The sequence below is a fragment of the Diceros bicornis genome, chromosome X (assembly GCF_020826845.1).
Source record: "Diceros bicornis minor isolate mBicDic1 chromosome X, mDicBic1.mat.cur, whole genome shotgun sequence".
NCBI lineage: Eukaryota > Metazoa > Chordata > Mammalia > Perissodactyla > Rhinocerotidae > Diceros > Diceros bicornis.
The window spans coordinates 110,466,987-110,484,030 of NC_080781.1; the positions used below are offsets into that span (position 1 = coordinate 110,466,987).

Below are 17,044 nucleotides of genomic sequence, written 5' to 3' on the forward strand. Positions count from 1 at the left end.
AAGCAGCCGGGCTCCAAATGGTTCCCCATATGGTTCTTTCCTCTATGAGGAAAACAAGTGGATGTGTAAAAATGGGAGTGGGTCTCCAGCAGGCTTTTGAGGGCGGAGGTGTCAGCCTGCAGCGAAGACATAGACAAGCCAGGGGCCAACAGACAGAGGCCATTTGGGGCTCATTTCCAGAACTGAAGTGGAAGTCACCCAGCCCCCACACACCATCTTCTCAACCCTCAATTCACATTTCCTGTGGGAATCCAGGCGTAGTGCCAGACAGAACTAGTGATACCTAGGCAGCTCCTTTACCGGTGTGAACTAGAGGTGACTGAGAGAATCGATGAATCCGGGGAGCTGTAAAATCCCTCTTCTCCACACCAGCTTCTTCTCTCTCGTCTGAATAAGGAGCTAGTACAAGAGAGAGCGGAGGGTCCCTAGGCGACAAGTTGAGCGGAGCTAGCCGGCGATCGTGACATGCGACCGGGAAATGGAAAGCGAGTTATTCTCACGTCTACATTCTTCTATGTTGTTGAAGCAGCGCACTAGTCCAAGAGGAAATTGGTCCTCCCTAGGTGACTAGTTATCAGAGGGATCTAGATACAACAAGATACACTGGTCTATTGAGGATGTTGGAAAAGCCCTTCTCCCTTCTCACGTCTAAATTTTCCTATCTCCTTGGACTGTGGAAGTAGTACTGTAAGGAAAGGAATTGATCGAGTTTAGACTCATATAGAGACAACTGGATACGATCTGAATGAGTCGGTGAAGGCAGGAAGCTGAGAAACAGATCTCTCTCAATTCCCCGTTTCCCGCGGGAACAACGGGGAATTGTTAGTCCTAGCGATGATTCGTGGTAATCGGGTACCTACTCCTCCAGAGACAACTGGGGAAACCTAGAAAGGTAATTGAAACCAGGACGTTGAAAAGCACATTCTTCTGAGGCGCCACTTCTCTCCTCTTGAAGATCTTGGAAAGGTAGATAACGAGTAAGGAAAGAAGGGAGGCATGGAACGGGTAGATCAGTAGTGGCACCTATGTCAACATCTAACTAGAGGCTCAGAGGTATAACTGGAAAAGCGCTTGAAGCCCAGATGATGGAAAACATACTGCTCGTCTGTAACCTTATTTTAAAGGAAGGATGGATCATTCCTAGAAATAATGAGTGGTATATAGTTAGCTATGGCTCTCTAGAGATAAGAAGAATTACTTAAATCTGTGGATGTGAAAAACACAACCCTACCATCTATCAATGCTCACTTCTTGTTGGAAAAACGAGTTACTGAGACACACGCTCGTTGCACTTCTGTGTCAGGCCGGCGGACGTGCCCCCGCCCCCACCTTCCTGGGTTCTTAGGGCTGGTCTAATCGTTACATTGACACAAGGCAGACTGAGAGGAGAGAGAGAAAAAAACCGTACTGACTTGTACGTAAGGAGGTCTCACAGAAATGGGACCTGAAGAAATGACCCAAGCAAGCATTTTTATACGTTTTAGACAAAGAAACCATCAGTTTGTGAGGAACTGACGGGACAAAGACATTGAGGCTCGGGCGCTTCGTGAGTGAGGAATCTAAGCAGAGTTTGGGCTTGGGGCGGTCACTCGGTAAAGCAGTAACAAGGTTCGTTTGTACAGGCCCTGAGAGGTCGAGGGAGGGTGAAGAGTTATCCCAAATCCCATTGGTCTGTTGCCTGTGGCTTCAAGTCCTCTCCTGGTTCTCAGGGGAAGGAAGGGTGAGAAGGAGCAGGCCGAGGCGAACGGACCTCAATTTGTGGCCTTGGATTTGGTTGCTACTTCTCGGACAGCCACCGGATGACTAGGAGCTCTCTTTCCTCATCTCTTCACACCCCCATCTTGACCAGCACCGTGGTCTGCCTCCTTGGGTCTCGTTGGGAAAGAGTGGAGCGAACACTCTTGTAAGCTGGAGGTTAGGCGGAGTTTGGAAAGGATAGAATACATTCCTAACGGAAGGACAGGTTTGGCCATGGAGACCCCCGAAGGCTAAGTCTCTATGTGAAACAAAGGGCAGCAGGCCCAACGGAACACCAGGCAAGATCTCGGTCTGACTCCCTGTTGCGGTGGAGGTTTTGAGGTGGTGGCTGGGCCCATAGCATTCTTTGGATATTCTTGGAAATGTCTGCTGGTCCAAGTGAAGAAATAGGACCAGCCTGGATGTGTCTTGGGGTGTTAGGGCTGGGGACCTGGGCCAGGGCCCATCACATTGTGAGACCCTCCCTCCCTGGTGGGACTTTCCCTCCTTCCTTATGAATATCTCCATTCTGGTGGACTCCCTTCAGGAGACCAGTTGAGATCAAAGGAGGGTAGGCAGGAGAGCAAAAGAGGAAAGGCAGCTCCTCTTGCTTGACCTTGGGATGGGGGCTGTGGAAGGAGATGTCAGGAACGCATCTGCATCGGAACCTGGGTTCTGTTTTGGCTCGGTGAGCGTCTACTCTGTGCCAAGTTTGGACTAGCCTTCTTGCTTTGTCTCTCTCCTCCCACCTTCAATAGTCTTTGCTGGTTTTCCTGGCTCTCGGATGCGGGTCTAGCTGGTGAACGGCACCCACTCCCTGCTCTTCATGCCACGCCTGGTAACGGGATGAAGACGTGTCGGTCTCCTGACGGCGGAGCATCCTGCTGTCCTGCTGCCTCTGCCCCCTGCTCTCTAGGGATAGTGTCCCCCCCACACCCCGGGGTGTGGGGGAAGCTGAGCATGGTCAAAGCTCCTTCCGTCTAAAGGAAATAGTCAATGGGAGCAGGCTGGATTTTTGAACAGGTTTCCCTCAAGGGTGTCTAAGGGGCCCTTCACCCTCTGAAACCTCTGGGGACTGAAAAAAGATGGTGTGGCAAGGAAGGGCTGGTTATGGAGGGCCCAGGGGGTTTGTGGCTCGGCTGACCGGGACAGCAGAGTTGCTGACGCCCCGGACACCGCCTTGATATTTCAGCCTGTAGGGTTGAGGAAAATTTAGTCCAAGTGGGTCTCGATTCACTGCAACTCACCAAGACCGGACCTGCAGCCCCTTCCCATCACTGCACTCACAGGCGCACCGTGGAGCAGAGCTAGGAAACTCAGCCTGGATTTGGTTTCTCTTTCGGACAAATTCTCTCCTAATCCAACTGATGGTTCTCTACGGTCTCACGTGGTAACCTGTGCACCTACAGATTAGTCATCATTGCCTGAGCAAATCCAAAGGTATTTCAAATGAACACAGGTAAGACTCTGGCCTGAATGGAAAGCCGCCCCCACGCCCCCCCTCAAGAAGAAGAAATTCCACAAAACCCACCTCTCCAAAACAGTACCATCAAAAATACATATCACTACAGGCCGGGCCGGTGGCATAGCGGTTATGCTGACACGCTCCGCTTCGGCGGCCCGGGGTTGGTGGGCTGGGATCCAGGGCGCGGACCTACGCACCGCTTAACAAAGCCATGCTGTGGCGGCGTCCCACATATAAAAATTGGAGGAAGATGGGCACGGATGTTAGCTCAGGGCCAATCTTCCTCAGCAAAAAGACTAAGATTGGCAACGGATGTTAGCTCATGGCCAATCTTCCTCACGCACACGCCAGACATGTACATATATATGTCTATCATTAGATGTGAGAAATTCCTCAGGAGAATACTCAGTCCTAAAGTGGAACCTGTGCCACATCTGTAGGTAGAAGTGGGACTGTAAGGAACTCTTCTCTAACCTTTTCACCCTTCTTAGGTCAGTGGAACCTGATTCAACATCGTTTCTGTCTGTTGCGATGCTGAGACAGAGTTCCAGCTGGCACACCTGCCTCCCAGCCTCCGCCACGATGTCACCCTCTCAGCAACCTTTCCAGTCTGACACACGGAAGCACTGCGGAAAGGGAAACTGTCGGGCTGCCCCTTCCTGCCCTGCTTTCCTACAGGCTGACAGCAAGAGCAGGAGGACCAGGCCCTTGGACTTTCCCGCTGTCTCCCCGCCCGCCAGGCTCCCGGCATCAGGAAACACACAGGCGTGACTCGTGTAGTGTGATCTCTGGGTGTGGGTTACTCCCTGACCCCAGGGCCTGAATATTCCTAAATTCACTCATGTAGCTAAGAGCTCGGGCCCGGTGTTCAACATTTGACGTCAGTGAAAACAGCTGACCCCTCTCCTCACCTAGGCCCTCGGTGCATGAAGGTGCATCCTTCCCAAAGGACACTGAGCCCCGACATGACTCCACGCAGAAGTGCTGCCGAAAAGATACCAGCACTGTGAGAAGGACTGACCTTTACTCATCTTTCATTTTGTACAGAGAAGAGGAGAAGCGGTTGGGTTCTCTTGGATTTTATTGTTTTCCCTTTAGGAACTCACGCTCCCTCTGAGAATGGGCAATTTCCATAGGCGGGGCCCGACATATCCCAGGTTCCACTTGCCAAAGCCCCCACATTTCAAAACTCGCTCCCCAGACATGGAAAGGGCAACAAAAAACAACAAGGTGAGAACGACTAGAACCAAAGTGTCCAAGTCCTGAAGCAGGTTCTAGACCGGCGGCCCTGCAGAATCGCCGTGTTCAGGTTCACTGACCTGCGCTCTGGGTTCAGCCACATCCAGGAGGAAGGCGAGCTCCTTTCTGAGGGGAGAAAATGGCAAACAGTCACTATCGGGAGTCGTGGGGGTCGCGAGATAGACAATGCGCATTTCATGCTGGCTTCCCAGCGTCTCTCCTCCCAAATGCCCCAGCATTGTGCGCTTGGGTCACAGCCAGCTCCAGCCTGGCTTCAGGGGCGATTTTCCTTTGTGTGCAAAGCTTAAGGGAGCGCTGAGAAACTCAGGACTCAGGATTCACGATTCTTAAGGTAGGGTTTCAAACTCAAGACTAATGCACGAGAATTCCACGAGGACCAAAGGATCACCCTTGTAAGTTAAGGCAAGATCCAGCCGTGCACTTGCACGACGGTGCCTCACTCTCCTCCCCCTGATCCGTCCTGATCCAACAGAACCCGCTTTCCCCAAACAGGAGCGCGGCCAAAGTTCCCTGGCTTGAGCCACTGCTGTACTGCCTGCAGACATTTCCCTTGATGCGCGGTGGGCATCGCCCCCACCGCGGGCTCAAGGGCGGGCAGACTCCAGTGGCCTGGAGCCCGCTGGGGAGCTCTGGCTCTGGAGTGGAGGGAAAGAGACCCGGGAAAGCCCCGCAGGCGCCCCGGGACTGGACGGAGGAGCCCGAGCGCCCTAGAGCACCGGGCGCCTCCAGAGCAAGCGGCTTACCGCGCGCTGAACACGTCGGGGTATTGAGTGCGCTGGAAAACGCTCTCCAGCCCCTTCAGGCGCAACCCGGTGAACGTGTGGCGGGGGAGGCCCGGCTGCCTGTCGCGGGGCTGCAGACCCTCGGGGGCCACGTGGGAGGGCTCCTGAAGCTGCTGCTCCTGCTGCGGGGGCTCCCAGCCGCCGCCGCCTTCCTCCTTCTCCGGGTCCACGGGGCCCCGAGCTCCTGCGCCAACCTGGCCTTGTTCTCCTTCGTCCGCTGCTCCCTGCTCAGCTTCGGACCTTCGATCCTCCTCGACGATGTCTCCTCCTGTTCCCATCCCTGAGATCGCGGAGGGCTTCGTCTCCGGAGAGGAAAAGAGACACATCCGGGCGTGGGAGCGCGGGCGGCGGGGGCCGGGGGCCGGGGGCGGGGGGCGGGGGGCGGGCGGGGGGCAGAGGGAGGCGCAGGCCCGCGAGCTGAGAGCAGCGAAGGCGGCGGCGCAGCAGCGGCGTCCCGTGCTCCCGCCTCTCCCAGGGAAAGGACGTTTCCTGGAGTTGCCCAAAGCACCTGTCCCGGTCCAGGCACTCACCTTGCAGTTCTTCCCGGAGCTCCACGACTCCCCGGCGGCTGCCCCCGGGCGCAGGCTCCATGCCGCGGACGCAGCGGGGCGCCCCCGCAGACTCTGCGCGGCGAGCCGCGGCCATCCCTGGGCGGGGTCCTCTTGCTGGCGCCGGCTTCGCTTTATAGCGCATCGGCTCCAGCGGCCAGGTCTACAGGCTCCGGCTTAGACGACTGCTCTTCTCCTCACGTGCAGTCGCGCCGTGCGTGCGGTGGGTGGGACCTGCTGGGGCGCGCGGGCGGCCGGGGTGGGGCCCGCAAGTGGGTGGAGCGCTGGCCGGCAGGGTGCTGGGAGGGGGCGTGCAAGTGTGGGGCAGGGGAGCTCCAACTTGCGGCTTAGCTGACGCCTCCCGCGTCCGTCGGGGCCGGGGGACTGGCCTGAGGAAGGGGCTTTGCTGGATGGTGCCCGCGGATTTGGGGCGCGGGTAGGGGCGGGGCAACGAGACCTCACACGAACCCCGGGAGCCCTTGGGGCAGTGTCGGGAGAACGTCTCTCCGCCTGGCCCTCGAGGCCCGCCGCTGGGCGCGGGGCTCCTTGCCCTTGGGTCTTGCAGAGCGAGAGATGCACACAGAGGGCTGGAGAAAGCGCGGAGCCCCTAGCAGCCCCAGCGCGCTGAAGGGAAGGTCCTTTCCCTTGCCTTGTGGGCTGGGAGCAGGACTCTCCCCTCCCCAAGAACGAATGGGACTCTGGTTCTCTTCCATGCGCCCCCGAGGTCCAGGAATCGGGCTAGTGGTTCAGAGGCAAGAATGAGCTAGGAGACTGCTTGCTGGGTTTTTGCAAGAATGCGCTGAAAGCAGAGCCAGCCGTGCTCTCCACCGGTGCGGGGGAGAGGGAGCTTGGGCCTGTGTTTGCGGAGCTCTCTGGGTGCTCAGATGCAGGGTGCAAGAAACCCAAGCCATCCCTTGCGAAAGCAACAAGTACTCCAGGTTGGGAGTAACGACCCCCGACCCCCGTCAGAGCACAAGTGTAGAAGCCTGCCCAGTGTTTCTTGCATCCGAGAATGCTCACACTGCACGTGGCCCTTGCTTTGGCCCTGGACGCGATTGTGGAGCATGCGACATCCTCCGTGCTGTGCTCCGCCACCACGCCTCTGGCTGCAGGTCCCCTAAAAAGCGCGCGGGTTTCCTGTGCTGGTCGGGTGCTGTGGACTTGGGTTAGTTCCCGCTGTTTTCTCCTCCCCCTCCTCGCGGTCATTTTCCTCCTCCTCCCTCCCATGCACTCCTCTCCCTCCTCCCCCTCGTCCTCTTCTTCCCTCTCTCTTCCTCCAGACCTGTCTTCCTGAGCTCTTGTTCTCCCCTGATACATGTCACATAAAAGAGAGCCAGGGGGCCCGCCCGGTGGCGTGGTGGTCGGGTCCGCCCGCTCTGCTTCTTCGGCCTGGGGTTCGCAGGTTCGGATCCCGGGAGCGGACCCACGCACTGCTCATCAAGCCGTGCTGCCGCGCCACCGCACATACAAAAGAGAGGAGGACGGGCAGAGATCATCCTCAGCAAAAACGAAGAAAAAGAGGGGAAGATTGGCAACAGACGTTACCTCAGGGCCAATCTTCCTCAGCAATAAATAAATAAATAAATAAATAAATAAATAAATAAATAAATAAATAAAAATAAAAAATAAAAAGGGAGAGAGAGCCAGGGCAGAGTGAGGGCTCTGTCCCTCCCTTCAACAAGGGTGTTGCAGGCGCCCCGGGACGTGTTAATATCCTGAGCAGTATCGACAGGAGCTTCTGAGAATGGTCCACATGCTTGACAATGTACAGGACTCACCCTATTTTGACCTTCACAGCCACCATTGTCATCAGGTCCATTTAATAAATTAAGTGAAACCATTTTCATAGCCCCTCAAGGTATGGTGGGCCCTACTCACCTCACCTACTGTGCAAAACACAGAAAGATACCTTGCCTCTGCCTCTTGTTCCCCGAGGGTGGGTAGGAAACCGGTTACAGGATGATGGTTGAATTCACTTGGAAAAAGCCATCAAGGGATTTCCCTCCCACGGCCTCCCCCCTGACTTGAAGCAAGCTGTCTCCTCCTCAGGCTGGCTCTGGCTGGATTCTGCAGGCCTCACCCTCTCTTGGCTGGAGAGCCTGGGATCGGTTGTGGCTCGGGATCCGATATAGCATCAGAGACCTACCATGTGATGCTCCTGGCTGGCATCAGCCGAGCTGGCACATCCCTTACAGTTCGGCTCGTGTGGTCGCTCACATCTGAAATTTCCATGAATTCCTTATAATTATAACAAGATATACAACATTTTGTAATTCTTTATGATAAGATTTCCAGAACTCTTATTTCCTATTGAAAGGATGCATCAGGACGAAGATACCTAGTAGTAACCAGGTAACTACTTTCCCAGATCTCTAGAACACTTTGACTCTAGGATGCTGGGGAGCACACTCTTCTCACTTCTTCTGTTATGACTCTTCACTGAGTAACGCAGATCACGACAATGACTTAGTTAAGATTTCAGTAGAGACAACCGTATAGAAGCCGAATAAGCATTTGAAGCCAGAGGGCTGAAAACATACTCTTCTCAAGTGCTGGTCTGCAGCCAGACCGCAATGACAGACCACTTGACACCCAGCAGGCTGGCGAGTCTCAACACAAGGGAAAAGGAGACGTGTTGGCCAGGGCCTGGAGAAACCGGAACCCTGGGCCTTCCCGGTGGGAGCGCAAATGTTGCAGCCGCTGTGGAAAACGGTGCGGTGGTTCCTCCAAAAATGACACCCAGAATGACCAGAGGATCCAGCCATTCCACTTCTGGGTATACACCCCCAAAGGACTGAAAGCGGGGACTTGAACAGAGGTTTGTAGACCCGTGTTCAGAGCAGCACTGTGGACAAGAGCCAAGAGGTGGAGACAAGTCAAGCGTCCAGGGACGGAGGAGCGGGTAGACAAAACGGGGTCTATACACACAGCGGAAGATTATTTCGCCTGACGGAGGAATGAGGTTCTGACACGCGCCGCAGCACGGCTGAACCTTTCAGACGTGTAGCTAAGCAAAAGAAGCCAGACACCAAAGGACAAATATCGTATGATTCCATTTACATGAGGTCCCTAGAGTAGTCAGATTGATGGAGACGGAAGGGAGAACGGTAGGTCCCAGGGGCTGGGAGAAGTGGCACTGGGGAGTTATTGTTGAATGGGGATGGAGTTTCAGTGTGGCAAGTGAGAAAGTTCTGGAGATGGATGGTGGCGATGGCGGCACGACCCTGGGAACGTCTTTAATGCCACTGAACTGTACACTTACAAAGGGTTAAGAGGGTAAATGCTATGCTATGTGTATTTTACCACAATAAAGTAATATGAGTCTCAGGTCGTGTCGCAACAGGGATTGCGTCCTATAGATATTGGCACCAGGTGTCTCCTTCCTTCGAGAGAGCTAGAGATGTCCAGAATAAGTAGTTGAAGTTAGGCGCTGAGATGTAGCTTCTTCCGGACTCTCAATTCTTCTTCTCCTGGCTGCATTCAGAAGTTACTAATGTAGATGAACCCGGGTGCAGAGGGAACTAATCACCCAAGGAACATGAGTGGAAGGAGTGGAGGCCTTCCTTGAATTGGAAAACATAGCCTCTCAATCGAACGTTCTATTTTAGGTTGAAAGCACGATCAGTCTGAGATGAATAGTGGTGCACAGGAAACTCGCTTCCAGGAGATCTCTAGAGAGAACCCCGAATACTCCTTGATGCCCGGAAGTGGAAACAGACATTCTTCTGAAATCTAAATTCCGATTTTCTTTTGGAATAATGAGTCAGTACCATAGATACGGAGGGGGCCCTAGATGATTATCTGAGTACGGATAACTAGTGATAACTAGAATAACCAGTCCACACCAGAAAGCTGAAGACCAGCATCAGCTCATGTCCAAATTCTTCTTCCTTGTTCTAACAAGCAGTTAAAATTGAAGAGCTATGCAGTGGGATCTAGGTCAGCTGTGAACTAGGGCTACCTGGAGTCAACCAGGGGAATGAGTTGTAGACGTGCAAGGGATTTCTGGGCTGACCGAGGACAAACGGATGACCACAAGGTGGCAGTAGGACACACAAGCTTTCTCTGGGCCAGGACTTGCCAGCTTTGTGAGTGGGGAAGTCCTTCACAGCAGGAGCCTGTCCAGAGAGGCTAAGGCCCGTGGGTGCCGCCCTCGGGAGGGGGAGGAAGGCGAGTGAACGCCTGCGGGAGAAGGGGATCAGCGCGGGGGCCTCCGCGTCTAGGGGACGTCACCTAGCAGCACCTTGGAGACTATCTGGGTCACAGAGCACCGAGGGGCAGCGGCGACTTGCGGTCTTTGGGGCCCAGGCCTTCTCCTATCTGTGGCGAGCAGGTGTGGGGCACAACCTCACGGGGTACGTCAAGCAGCCGGGCTCCAAATGGTTCCCCATATGGTTCTTTCCTCTATGAGGAAAACAAGTGGATGTGTAAAAATGGGAGTGGGTCTCCAGCAGGCTTTTGAGGGCGGAGGTGTCAGCCTGCAGCGAAGACATAGACAAGCCAGGGGCCAACAGACAGAGGCCATTTGGGGCTCATTTCCAGAACTGAAGTGGAAGTCACCCAGCCCCCACACACCATCTTCTCAACCCTCAATTCACATTTCCTGTGGGAATCCAGGCGTAGTGCCAGACAGAACTAGTGATACCTAGGCAGCTCCTTTACCGGTGTGAACTAGAGGTGACTGAGAGAATCGATGAATCCGGGGAGCTGTAAAATCCCTCTTCTCCACACCAGCTTCTTCTCTCTCGTCTGAATAAGGAGCTAGTACAAGAGAGAGCGGAGGGTCCCTAGGCGACAAGTTGAGCGGAGCTAGCCGGCGATCGTGACATGCGACCGGGAAATGGAAAGCGAGTTATTCTCACGTCTACATTCTTCTATGTTGTTGAAGCAGCGCACTAGTCCAAGAGGAAATTGGTCCTCCCTAGGTGACTAGTTATCAGAGGGATCTAGATACAACAAGATACACTGGTCTATTGAGGATGTTGGAAAAGCCCTTCTCCCTTCTCACGTCTAAATTTTCCTATCTCCTTGGACTGTGGAAGTAGTACTGTAAGGAAAGGAATTGATCGAGTTTAGACTCATATAGAGACAACTGGATACGATCTGAATGAGTCGGTGAAGGCAGGAAGCTGAGAAACAGATCTCTCTCAATTCCCCGTTTCCCGCGGGAACAACGGGGAATTGTTAGTCCTAGCGATGATTCGTGGTAATCGGGTACCTACTCCTCCAGAGACAACTGGGGAAACCTAGAAAGGTAATTGAAACCAGGACGTTGAAAAGCACATTCTTCTGAGGCGCCACTTCTCTCCTCTTGAAGATCTTGGAAAGGTAGATAACGAGTAAGGAAAGAAGGGAGGCATGGAACGGGTAGATCAGTAGTGGCACCTATGTCAACATCTAACTAGAGGCTCAGAGGTATAACTGGAAAAGCGCTTGAAGCCCAGATGATGGAAAACATACTGCTCGTCTGTAACCTTATTTTAAAGGAAGGATGGATCATTCCTAGAAATAATGAGTGGTATATAGTTAGCTATGGCTCTCTAGAGATAAGAAGAATTACTTAAATCTGTGGATGTGAAAAACACAACCCTACCATCTATCAATGCTCACTTCTTGTTGGAAAAACGAGTTACTGAGACACACGCTCGTTGCACTTCTGTGTCAGGCCGGCGGACGTGCCCCCGCCCCCACCTTCCTGGGTTCTTAGGGCTGGTCTAATCGTTACATTGACACAAGGCAGACTGAGAGGAGAGAGAGAAAAAAACCGTACTGACTTGTACGTAAGGAGGTCTCACAGAAATGGGACCTGAAGAAATGACCCAAGCAAGCATTTTTATACGTTTTAGACAAAGAAACCATCAGTTTGTGAGGAACTGACGGGACAAAGACATTGAGGCTCGGGCGCTTCGTGAGTGAGGAATCTAAGCAGAGTTTGGGCTTGGGGCGGTCACTCGGTAAAGCAGTAACAAGGTTCGTTTGTACAGGCCCTGAGAGGTCGAGGGAGGGTGAAGAGTTATCCCAAATCCCATTGGTCTGTTGCCTGTGGCTTCAAGTCCTCTCCTGGTTCTCAGGGGAAGGAAGGGTGAGAAGGAGCAGGCCGAGGCGAACGGACCTCAATTTGTGGCCTTGGATTTGGTTGCTACTTCTCGGACAGCCACCGGATGACTAGGAGCTCTCTTTCCTCATCTCTTCACACCCCCATCTTGACCAGCACCGTGGTCTGCCTCCTTGGGTCTCGTTGGGAAAGAGTGGAGCGAACACTCTTGTAAGCTGGAGGTTAGGCGGAGTTTGGAAAGGATAGAATACATTCCTAACGGAAGGACAGGTTTGGCCATGGAGACCCCCGAAGGCTAAGTCTCTATGTGAAACAAAGGGCAGCAGGCCCAACGGAACACCAGGCAAGATCTCGGTCTGACTCCCTGTTGCGGTGGAGGTTTTGAGGTGGTGGCTGGGCCCATAGCATTCTTTGGATATTCTTGGAAATGTCTGCTGGTCCAAGTGAAGAAATAGGACCAGCCTGGATGTGTCTTGGGGTGTTAGGGCTGGGGACCTGGGCCAGGGCCCATCACATTGTGAGACCCTCCCTCCCTGGTGGGACTTTCCCTCCTTCCTTATGAATATCTCCATTCTGGTGGACTCCCTTCAGGAGACCAGTTGAGATCAAAGGAGGGTAGGCAGGAGAGCAAAAGAGGAAAGGCAGCTCCTCTTGCGTGACCTTGGGATGGGGGCTGTGGAAGGAGATGTCAGGAACGCATCTGCATCGGAACCTGGGTTCTGTTTTGGCTCGGTGAGCGTCTACTCTGTGCCAAGTTTGGACTAGCCTTCTTGCTTTGTCTCTCTCCTCCCACCTTCAATAGTCTTTGCTGGTTTTCCTGGCTCTCGGATGCGGGTCTAGCTGGTGAACGGCACCCACTCCCTGCTCTTCATGCCACGCCTGGTAACGGGATGAAGACGTGTCGGTCTCCTGACGGCGGAGCATCCTGCTGTCCTGCTGCCTCTGCCCCCTGCTCTCTAGGGATAGTGTCCCCCCCACACCCCGGGGTGTGGGGGAAGCTGAGCATGGTCAAAGCTCCTTCCGTCTAAAGGAAATAGTCAATGGGAGCAGGCTGGATTTTTGAACAGGTTTCCCTCAAGGGTGTCTAAGGGGCCCTTCACCCTCTGAAACCTCTGGGGACTGAAAAAAGATGGTGTGGCAAGGAAGGGCTGGTTATGGAGGGCCCAGGGGGTTTGTGGCTCGGCTGACCGGGACAGCAGAGTTGCTGACGCCCCGGACACCGCCTTGATATTTCAGCCTGTAGGGTTGAGGAAAATTTAGTCCAAGTGGGTCTCGATTCACTGCAACTCACCAAGACCGGACCTGCAGCCCCTTCCCATCACTGCACTCACAGGCGCACCGTGGAGCAGAGCTAGGAAACTCAGCCTGGATTTGGTTTCTCTTTCGGACAAATTCTCTCCTAATCCAACTGATGGTTCTCTACGGTCTCACGTGGTAACCTGTGCACCTACAGATTAGTCATCATTGCCTGAGCAAATCCAAAGGTATTTCAAATGAACACAGGTAAGACTCTGGCCTGAATGGAAAGCCGCCCCCACGCCCCCCCTCAAGAAGAAGAAATTCCACAAAACCCACCTCTCCAAAACAGTACCATCAAAAATACATATCACTACAGGCCGGGCCGGTGGCATAGCGGTTATGCTGACACGCTCCGCTTCGGCGGCCCGGGGTTGGTGGGCTGGGATCCAGGGCGCGGACCTACGCACCGCTTAACAAAGCCATGCTGTGGCGGCGTCCCACATATAAAAATTGGAGGAAGATGGGCACGGATGTTAGCTCAGGGCCAATCTTCCTCAGCAAAAAGACTAAGATTGGCAACGGATGTTAGCTCATGGCCAATCTTCCTCACGCACACGCCAGACATGTACATATATATGTCTATCATTAGATGTGAGAAATTCCTCAGGAGAATACTCAGTCCTAAAGTGGAACCTGTGCCACATCTGTAGGTAGAAGTGGGACTGTAAGGAACTCTTCTCTAACCTTTTCACCCTTCTTAGGTCAGTGGAACCTGATTCAACATCGTTTCTGTCTGTTGCGATGCTGAGACAGAGTTCCAGCTGGCACACCTGCCTCCCAGCCTCCGCCACGATGTCACCCTCTCAGCAACCTTTCCAGTCTGACACACGGAAGCACTGCGGAAAGGGAAACTGTCGGGCTGCCCCTTCCTGCCCTGCTTTCCTACAGGCTGACAGCAAGAGCAGGAGGACCAGGCCCTTGGACTTTCCCGCTGTCTCCCCGCCCGCCAGGCTCCCGGCATCAGGAAACACACAGGCGTGACTCGTGTAGTGTGATCTCTGGGTGTGGGTTACTCCCTGACCCCAGGGCCTGAATATTCCTAAATTCACTCATGTAGCTAAGAGCTCGGGCCCGGTGTTCAACATTTGACGTCAGTGAAAACAGCTGACCCCTCTCCTCACCTAGGCCCTCGGTGCATGAAGGTGCATCCTTCCCAAAGGACACTGAGCCCCGACATGACTCCACGCAGAAGTGCTGCCGAAAAGATACCAGCACTGTGAGAAGGACTGACCTTTACTCATCTTTCATTTTGTACAGAGAAGAGGAGAAGCGGTTGGGTTCTCTTGGATTTTATTGTTTTCCCTTTAGGAACTCACGCTCCCTCTGAGAATGGGCAATTTCCATAGGCGGGGCCCGACATATCCCAGGTTCCACTTGCCAAAGCCCCCACATTTCAAAACTCGCTCCCCAGACATGGAAAGGGCAACAAAAAACAACAAGGTGAGAACGACTAGAACCAAAGTGTCCAAGTCCTGAAGCAGGTTCTAGACCGGCGGCCCTGCAGAATCGCCGTGTTCAGGTTCACTGACCTGCGCTCTGGGTTCAGCCACATCCAGGAGGAAGGCGAGCTCCTTTCTGAGGGGAGAAAATGGCAAACAGTCACTATCGGGAGTCGTGGGGGTCGCGAGATAGACAATGCGCATTTCATGCTGGCTTCCCAGCGTCTCTCCTCCCAAATGCCCCAGCATTGTGCGCTTGGGTCACAGCCAGCTCCAGCCTGGCTTCAGGGGCGATTTTCCTTTGTGTGCAAAGCTTAAGGGAGCGCTGAGAAACTCAGGACTCAGGATTCACGATTCTTAAGGTAGGGTTTCAAACTCAAGACTAATGCACGAGAATTCCACGAGGACCAAAGGATCACCCTTGTAAGTTAAGGCAAGATCCAGCCGTGCACTTGCACGACGGTGCCTCACTCTCCTCCCCCTGATCCGTCCTGATCCAACAGAACCCGCTTTCCCCAAACAGGAGCGCGGCCAAAGTTCCCTGGCTTGAGCCACTGCTGTACTGCCTGCAGACATTTCCCTTGATGCGCGGTGGGCATCGCCCCCACCGCGGGCTCAAGGGCGGGCAGACTCCAGTGGCCTGGAGCCCGCTGGGGAGCTCTGGCTCTGGAGTGGAGGGAAAGAGACCCGGGAAAGCCCCGCAGGCGCCCCGGGACTGGACGGAGGAGCCCGAGCGCCCTAGAGCACCGGGCGCCTCCAGAGCAAGCGGCTTACCGCGCGCTGAACACGTCGGGGTATTGAGTGCGCTGGAAAACGCTCTCCAGCCCCTTCAGGCGCAACCCGGTGAACGTGTGGCGGGGGAGGCCCGGCTGCCTGTCGCGGGGCTGCAGACCCTCGGGGGCCACGTGGGAGGGCTCCTGAAGCTGCTGCTCCTGCTGCGGGGGCTCCCAGCCGCCGCCGCCTTCCTCCTTCTCCGGGTCCACGGGGCCCCGAGCTCCTGCGCCAACCTGGCCTTGTTCTCCTTCGTCCGCTGCTCCCTGCTCAGCTTCGGACCTTCGATCCTCCTCGACGATGTCTCCTCCTGTTCCCATCCCTGAGATCGCGGAGGGCTTCGTCTCCGGAGAGGAAAAGAGACACATCCGGGCGTGGGAGCGCGGGCGGCGGGGGCCGGGGGCCGGGGGCGGGGGGCGGGGGGCGGGCGGGGGGCAGAGGGAGGCGCAGGCCCGCGAGCTGAGAGCAGCGAAGGCGGCGGCGCAGCAGCGGCGTCCCGTGCTCCCGCCTCTCCCAGGGAAAGGACGTTTCCTGGAGTTGCCCAAAGCACCTGTCCCGGTCCAGGCACTCACCTTGCAGTTCTTCCCGGAGCTCCACGACTCCCCGGCGGCTGCCCCCGGGCGCAGGCTCCATGCCGCGGACGCAGCGGGGCGCCCCCGCAGACTCTGCGCGGCGAGCCGCGGCCATCCCTGGGCGGGGTCCTCTTGCTGGCGCCGGCTTCGCTTTATAGCGCATCGGCTCCAGCGGCCAGGTCTCCAGGCTCCGGCTTAGACGACTGCTCTTCTCCTCACGTGCAGTCGCGCCGTGCGTGCGGTGGGTGGGACCTGCTGGGGCGCGCGGGCGGCCGGGGCGGGGCCCGCAAGTGGGTGGAGCGCTGGCCGGCAGGGTGCTGGGAGGGGGCGTGCAAGTGTGGGGCAGGGGAGCTCCAACTTGCGGCTTAGCTGACGCCTCCCGCGTCCGTCGGGGCCGGGGGACTGGCCTGAGGAAGGGGCTTTGCTGGATGGTGCCCGCGGATTTGGGGCGCGGGTAGGGGCGGGGCAACGAGACCTCACACGAACCCCGGGAGCCCTTGGGGCAGTGTCGGGAGAACGTCTCTCCGCCTGGCCCTCGAGGCCCGCCGCTGGGCGCGGGGCTCCTTGCCCTTGGGTCTTGCAGAGCGAGAGATGCACACAGAGGGCTGGAGAAAGCGCGGAGCCCCTAGCAGCCCCAGCGCGCTGAAGGGAAGGTCCTTTCCCTTGCCTTGTGGGCTGGGAGCAGGACTCTCCCCTCCCCAAGAACGAATGGGACTCTGGTTCTCTTCCATGCGCCCCCGAGGTCCAGGAATCGGGCTAGTGGTTCAGAGGCAAGAATGAGCTAGGAGACTGCTTGCTGGGTTTTTGCAAGAATGCGCTGAAAGCAGAGCCAGCCGTGCTCTCCACCGGTGCGGGGGAGAGGGAGCTTGGGCCTGTGTTTGCGGAGCTCTCTGGGTGCTCAGATGCAGGGTGCAAGAAACCCAAGCCATCCCTTGCGAAAGCAACAAGTACTCCAGGTTGGGAGTAACGACCCCCGACCCCCGTCAGAGCACAAGTGTAGAAGCCTGCCCAGTGTTTCTTGCATCCGAGAATGCTCACACTGCACGTGGCCCTTGCTTTGGCCCTGGACGCGATTGTGGAGCATGCGACATCCTCCGTGCTGTGCTCCGCCACCAC

At 55.6% G+C, this 17,044-nt stretch overlaps 2 protein-coding genes across 2 annotated transcripts; both read right to left on the reverse strand.

Annotated features, from left to right (window-relative positions):
* Positions 1 to 4,265: 4,265 nt before the first annotated feature.
* Positions 4,266 to 5,565, reverse strand: LOC131400583 (rhox homeobox family member 1-like). The gene is made up of 2 exons (XM_058535295.1): positions 5,206 to 5,565; positions 4,266 to 4,567 (listed from the first exon to the last, which is right to left on the reverse strand). Exons 1-2 carry the CDS (start codon positions 5,520 to 5,522, stop codon positions 4,477 to 4,479), a joined length of 408 nt encoding a protein of 135 aa, XP_058391278.1. The 5' UTR covers positions 5,523 to 5,565; the 3' UTR covers positions 4,266 to 4,476.
* An 8,854-nt stretch (positions 5,566 to 14,419) lies between these two features.
* LOC131400584 (rhox homeobox family member 1-like) lies at positions 14,420 to 15,719 on the reverse strand. The gene is made up of 2 exons (XM_058535296.1): positions 15,360 to 15,719; positions 14,420 to 14,721 (listed from the first exon to the last, which is right to left on the reverse strand). The coding sequence occupies exons 1-2, from the start codon at positions 15,674 to 15,676 to the stop codon at positions 14,631 to 14,633; spliced, it is 408 nt and encodes a 135-aa protein (XP_058391279.1). The 5' UTR covers positions 15,677 to 15,719; the 3' UTR covers positions 14,420 to 14,630.
* Positions 15,720 to 17,044: the final 1,325 nt, after the last annotated feature.